Here is a 7,052-nt window from a genome sequence, read left to right on the forward strand (position 1 = left end):
CCTACACAAAGGGCAGGCTCGACTTTCCAAAGTGCAGCTGATGGGAGCTGTCCTTGTGTCTCTGTCTGGACTGTGTAAACATGAACCTCTGATTTTGGCAAAGAAAACTCAAATGTTCATCAGTAAGGGCATCCAGGTCTTATTTTTTGCCTATCCTGAACAGAAGTGGTGGTGAACCTTGCAATCCTATTGCTAGAAAGATGACTGATGCAACATAGACTTCAGTGCATGGGGTGATAAATGGATGTTAAAGAGACCACTGAAACATGCATCTTTTAGGGGTACAGGAAACTCCAGGAATAAGAATTGAAGGGGAGGAAGTGGACTGGGAGTTATCAGAGCCAGAGCAAAGGCATTAGAAGTCAAGCTATAAGCAAAGCAACCAGAAAAAAACCTGTGAATTGGGCTGTGGTAAAGAGCTGATCCCTATCCTTATTAGATGATAAAAAGCCTGTAGTAGCCAACAGCCTCAAGTGTAGTTGCTGACTGGAAGCATTACTGGTAGGACCCTGGGAGCCTCTTTACGTGCTGACTGGAAGCATTACTGGTGCCTTCATTTGATTCCACATCTATTGCACGATGATCTCATTGGCATTCCCTGCAGTGAGCCCACTTAATCATGCTAACCAAAAAAAAATAGAAAGCCAACTCGAAGCATTCTGGTGCCTTTGTAGTGCTACTGCACTACAGCTCTGCGTATCTACATCACATCTTCCCCAACCCTCGCTCAGACAGGTTGGAAATGCAAAGGTCCTGTTAGGTCATCTGGCCCTTCTCCCAACTAATGCAGGGCTGTTCTGTGCACAATCATGTCTTCATATCTTGTCTAGTTCATAGTGTCTTTCTCCCTGTGTCCTGCCAGGTAGGGAGGATGAAGCTGGCATACCAGATTAGGTTTTTCAGGCCCTTTTCCCTTTTATTAGTAGTACCGTGTCTTCACTTCAAGAATACTGAGTGTGTTCAGCACCTTGATATTTGTAGACAGTTTATCATCTTTCCCCTCCTCTTTTGTTCTGCTCAGCCAAGCTGTAAATATTTATGTCTTTCAGTCTCTTTTCAGAAATCATTTTCTGTAGGCTTATTCTCTGCCCTTCTCTGAACTGCTTTTATTCTTTAATGAGGAGCCCAGAATAAGCACTGCTCTCCAGATGCGGTTACATCATGTTTGCTGGGCAATGGAGGGAGGGGGGAAGAAAAGGACCTGGTGTTGCCCCTGCTGTTGCCCATCTGTGGGCATCTGCAAAGTACCAAGGTGCTGGAAACTCACTCCCTTCCTGGCATTTGAAGTTTCCCACTCTTTAGGGAACAACTCAGCCTCAGTCCTGCTTCTCATTCCTCAGACCATTCTCTTGGTAGCATTTAATCACCGCACTGTACTAAATCACTCTATGCAGCCGGACAGGCAATTCCCACTCCTTCTTTCCTAATATCATCCAGGCCCTCAAGTGTCATTTCCAAGCCCTGGAAATCCCCCTTTTCCCCAGAGGCTGAGGAAAGCCACTTTCTGCCTCTAACGTGTGAAAAGACTGTGCTTCCTTCCCTCTTCCTCAAGTGAGACACGGTGTTCTAATCTCATTTCTGGGCTTTTCAGGTACTCCATTCTCAGGGTGGGAGTGAGTCCATTTTAGCCCTTTCCTACCCTGTGGAGTTGGGCAATTTACCCTACCACAACCCCCTAATGTCTGCTCCTCTTTCTGTCCTGTAAAATCCCTGATTTGCAGTCTGTTGTTGCCAGAGCTTTTTTGGCTACTCCTCTGCACTGTCAATTCACATTTATTACATATTTCATGATTGCCATGAAATGTGTCTTGGCATCATTGTTACTTAGGACCTTTGTCCCCTCTGAGTATCCATTTGGAGAAACTGTGTCACATTTCCCGAGTTTCTGGACTGCACACACACACGTGCCTGCGTGCGCGCACACACATTTTGTGAAAAGTATCTAAAATGCGATGTCTTTATTGCAGTCTTTTGACATCTGTGGTCGTGTGGGAGGTGTCCGGAAGGCACTGAAGGTCCTTTGCACCCCGCAGGTAAGTAGTTGTACGTATTAGACCAGTGTCATAGGTGGAGCCTTGTTACTGTTGAATGATGGAGTTGAAAATTGCTCACTGTATCAGGATCATAGAATAAAATAATTTGTTGTCTCATGGCTGGCTAAGCTGGTATCTTTTGTCAGGGATACTAGGAACCTTTTCTGATACCTGCCCTGTCCCAGCTATGGTAAGAGATTGTAGCTGGTCTGGCCTGTTTTTGTCTGATAGGAAGCCCTATGTAATGTGGATTAATCCACTGAGACCAAAAGTGCAAGAAGCTGACAAAACTTTGTAGTGCAGAGTGTAAGACTTTAAATAGAAGTATGTAGTGCCTGATGTGAAGTGACATTAAAAGAGATCGTACAGCGCACAGAAGTTTTCCTAGGCATCGCATTACACAGTACTGATACGTAAATCTGTTGCAGTGAAGTGCTGTGACTTATATTTTAAAATAGTAAAATCAAAGACTGTAGAGGAAAGGAACGTAACATCATAGGAGTTTGTTAGAACTGGCCTTGCTTATTCTGTGGGCTTGGGCAGGTCAGTTTTCCTCAGCATGTTTCCATTTCCCTTATTACTGTTACAATAGGAGAAGCGACATTTACCTTCCGTATATTCAGAAAGAAAAGTGGGAAGTCTGTGGGTGCTGCTGCTGTTATTCTTTCTTCTATTGTCTAACTTGCTAATAATAATACCTCCCACTATCTAAACACCTCTGCAAATGATGCTGAATTAATCCTTTCAGCTCCCTGTTGAGCTCATTAAATTTCATTATCATTGCTCCACAAGTGGAGGCACTAAAAGATGGAGTCAGCTCGAGGGGAAAACAAACCAGAGAATACAGAGCTCCAGACTCCCTGTGCTCTGTGTGCTGGTGCCCAAATCTCACTTCCCCATGCACAGTGACATAACACCGGTGTCCTTCCCAGGTCATGCAGGGAATCTGCATGTGAAAAACGGTGTCTGTGTATACTTAGGCACAAACCAGATTATTTTCAAACCCTTTGACATTGGGATTTTTTTCTGCTTCTCCCTAACAGACCTATGGAGTTCGTGCTACCAACCAGCAGTGCAGTGAGGCAGGTGACATCTGTGCCATTTGCCAAGCAGAATTCAGGGAACCTTTGATCCTTATGTGCCAGGTAAGACCTCAAGCTTCCCAAGTCAGGTTGCCCCATTGGCATTCATTTGGCTAACTTCTGCAGCTGGGCAGAGGCACAGTTAGCCTCAGTACTTCTAAACTCATCTGCTGAGTCTTGATCTAGGTCCTAGTGGATATTTATTGCCCTCTTCCAGACAGCCAGTGATTCATGATAGCTGAGCCACTCTTTAGGGTCTCATCATAGCTACTGAGGTGGAAAAGACCAGCCTTGTAGTCCAGGGGCTGGCAGTTGGCAGTCCAGACCTTGGATCTAGAATGCAAGACATTCGTAGCTGACCCTTGGAGAGACTGCCTAGTCAACAGGCAACTGAATTACAGGCAAGTGCTGTGAGAGGGGCATAGATACAGACTGAGCCTGACAGGGTGCATGAAGACTGGTGTGCCACCACGTAATCATGGTCTGGAGTCTGAACCTGGCCAGGAAAAAAATTAGTTCTGCATACAGAAGTTGGTTCGTGCTGCCATCTCCTGGGAGTTGTCCTGTTTCTCATGTGGTAAGCACTGGCAAAAGCTAGAGCGTAAGAATGGATGCTCTGAGTAGAACCCTTTGAGCACAGCACAGTGCCATGGGTTCTGTTAATGTATCAGAGGCCAGCTGAGGGCATTGCCTCGTGCTAGGACTGGTGATGCTTCCCCAAGATTTTCTTTTCAGTTGCTTGTAACTCGCTCAAGCTCTGTCTGTTGGGGTTGAAATTCTGCATCCTGGAGGCTGTCTCTGGCTGATGTGTGAGTGCGTGCAGGAAAACCTTAGGCAGAACAGCTCAGCCATTTCCAGGAATGGAATAGGTGAGATACATGCTCTCTTGTGATATCAAACTGAAGCTTGACACCTTTTTTGGAGAGCTTGAACATTCCCATATGTTGTAACAGGGTTATCAAACTAAAGCAAGTAGGTGACCTGTGCATCAAACATGCCTCGTACTATTCCTGTGAACATCTGTCCAGATGTTATCGAGCTGTCAGCCCCAGAGAAGCCATCTTTGTATGTGCTTATCAGAGTTGAGATTTTGATGAGTAATGTATCTGCTGACTCCACACGCGTTGAGGAGTTCTCAGCTTCTTATGGCTTCTAATACTCTTGTCTTGCCCTATTCCTGCCCTTCCAGTGTGGGGCTAGATGGGGCTGTGTGCTGGACACCCATCCCTCCTGATCTCTGTGTACCCAAGGCACGCTGGAGGGAGAATCTCGCTGTGTCTTAGAGTAGAAATGAGAGAAGGTAAGGGATGAAAACTGACATTTATAGACAAGGGGAAACTGGGATTGCAAAGCTACTGACTAGGGCTGGGTAGTGTGAGCAGAAGAAAGCAAGTGCAGTAAGGAGTACGGGGAAGAAAGGGGATTGCTTGAGCTAAGTAAAGACCTGTAAAATAACCCAGGGAATTGAGGATGGAAACAGGGCAGAGAAAATCCTCTCAACTACTTTGTTAGCCCAAATGCTGTAGGACTTTCTAATGTTTCTTTCTATTGCTATATTAAGAAACAGAGCAATATGCTTTGCCAACTGATGTACGAGTAATGCTAGGATTCTTTTTCCATATCCTGTGAGTACTGCTAATCAGCTGCACTGTCCACCTGAACCAGAATCATTGCTTGCTCCTGGGGCTGTCCCATTGAGTGTGCACACTTGGTGACAAGCCTGGACCTCCTGCCCTCACTGTGATGGTGCCCTTTTGTCTCCACAGCACGTGTTTTGTGAAGAATGCCTCTGCCTCTGGTTCGACAGGGAGAAGACCTGTCCTCTCTGTCGTTCTGTCACAGTAGAAACCCTGCGTTGCTGGAAAGATGGCACCACCTCTGCTCATTTCCAGGTGTATTAAAACCAATACATACCGAGAAATGGAATAACACGTGCTGCGAGAAGAAAAAGCTGGAAACTCTGGTGATCCCATGCCCCTGTTCAGTTGCCTGTGGATTTGTTGTCTTTCTTCCTGCTCTGTTTCTCCAGGAGCCAACAGAACAAGAACTGTTACTAGCCGGAAACTTCATCCTCAAAGGCAAGAAAGATGTGTTTCGTGTTATGGCAAACTATGGCTAAGCTACAGCCAAGATTTTTTTCTTGGTTATACACTGCCTGGGATGTTTCTTTTTGTTTTGTCCTTTTAGCATGGATAAATGTATATGTAAGGAGAGTGTATTGTGAATTGCATGTGTATAACCTGGTATACTGGAAAAAAGCTGCCCTCCTCTGGCTCAAACCACTGGTGAGATTTTTCACATTAAATGGCTCTGGCTTCCCTGAATCTGTAACTTCACAGAATTACACTGTTGCTGTTACATTACCTTTGAGTACTCTTGAATAATTTGAGTACTGCTCCAGAACCACATGCCCAAACTTTATTTGGGGTTGTAGAAATGTCATTTCCCAGCCACTGTGGTTTTGCAATTGATTCCACAAATTGCACATGTTGTCGTCTTAATGAAATCTCAAGGAACTTGGGCAAGACCATGCTAGTGAAGCCGGAAGTGACACTTTTCATCTTTAATTTTCATGATCAGACTTTCTGATTTCCTAGCATATGGGGAGAACAGTGGGAGGCAGAGAGAGATTAAAGTCACGTTTGATTTGACTAGGTGAAAAGTTAAGGTTCCAACCAAGTGCATCTCACAAATTCAGGTGTCTCTGCAATATGCTCCTCAGCGCAGCCACTTGAGGCAAGGCTTCCTGGCTTTAAAACCAGCGCCACTCAGCCTCCAGAACCTGCCTGGGTCTGAACCCAGGAGCAACCTGCACTGAGCCCATACAGCACTGCTGATACCACACATGCTGGGCCATCAGGATACAGGGCCCCCTGGAGAGACTGGATTTAGTGAGACTGGCTCGAGGGCAGAATTACACAGAAGCAGCTGCATCGCTTCAGGAGCCAGCCTGGCTTATACACAAGCTGGATAACCCACCTGTGATGGTGGAGACATGACTGTAACACCTCCTCTTTGAGGAGATACCTCGTGTTGTTAACAGGAGAATTAACATCCTTTATATTGTGGCACTTTCCAGCTCTGTTGAGGGTGCTGCGCATGCAAATGGAGTTTCTGTTTGTTCGCTGGAGCTTGCTTTTTCACTGAAAAACCTCTGCTTTTTGCAGCGTGCCCAGAGAAGGTGCCTCATCAGGCAACTGTGGCATCTTCCATGCTCATTACTGTGGAAATGGCCGTAAGGTCACAATCCCGCTCGAGTGGATAATCAGGAAGAACTGTACCTGGGGGAAATGAGCCTGTGTGCATGTACTGCCTGCCGCCTTCCCCTCCTGCTGGCGAACCTCCCCAGGGAGAAGAATTAAAGAAAACAGGAGCTAATGGTAACAGGATTAAGGCTCAACATTTCTTTGGAAATAATAGTTAAGTATGGCTAGGGGAGAAACGATGAGAGGCAGAGCCTGAGCAGAGAAGATAGTCTGAACCTGGCTTTGGAGATACAGGGAAGTAGAGGAGGAAAAGCTTTACTTTCCAAAACAAAGTGATTTGAGTCTTGTCAAATGGATCCCGTGAGTGGAGAACTAAGCCAAGGAATCCAGGGGCTATCTCCAATGGGAATAACCTTTTAGAGATGGGGGAAGAGAGTTCAGGAAGGAAAGAAGGTTTTCAGTGGACATGAAAATGTTATGTCCTGTAGTCTGGTGTATTCACCAGGAAAAGGGAAAATTACTCATTCTGCGGGCAGGCAATTGAAAGTTTTCAGTGTCAGTTTCAGTACAATGCAAATTAATTAAAGGGTTGGTGGTATCTGCTTTCAAAATGATTGAAAAGCCACTTCTAAGTCTGATTTTTTTTCTATATGCTCCTGAAAAATGTCTTTGGAGAAGTGTATGAAAAGGTCAATATAAGCCTAACACTACAGGTAGCATTTGATACACTC

The 7,052-nt window shown here is 45.4% G+C and overlaps 1 protein-coding gene across 1 annotated transcript in view; it reads left to right on the forward strand.

Moving 5' to 3' along the window:
- RNFT2 (ring finger protein, transmembrane 2) overlaps positions 1 to 5,016 on the forward strand; it is a 28,583-nt gene extending 23,567 nt beyond the window's left edge. Inside the window, exons 7-9 of the mRNA XM_010184693.1 lie at positions 1,968 to 2,033; positions 3,077 to 3,178; positions 4,882 to 5,016. Of these exons, the coding sequence (XP_010182995.1) occupies positions 1,968 to 2,033; positions 3,077 to 3,178; positions 4,882 to 5,016 (303 nt within the window). The remainder of the gene's footprint in view (positions 1 to 1,967; positions 2,034 to 3,076; positions 3,179 to 4,881) is intronic.
- Positions 5,017 to 7,052: the final 2,036 nt, after the last annotated feature.

Source organism: Mesitornis unicolor, unplaced genomic scaffold, assembly GCF_000695765.1.
Source record: "Mesitornis unicolor isolate BGI_N332 unplaced genomic scaffold, ASM69576v1 scaffold18755, whole genome shotgun sequence".
NCBI classification, from domain to species: domain Eukaryota; kingdom Metazoa; phylum Chordata; class Aves; order Mesitornithiformes; family Mesitornithidae; genus Mesitornis; species Mesitornis unicolor.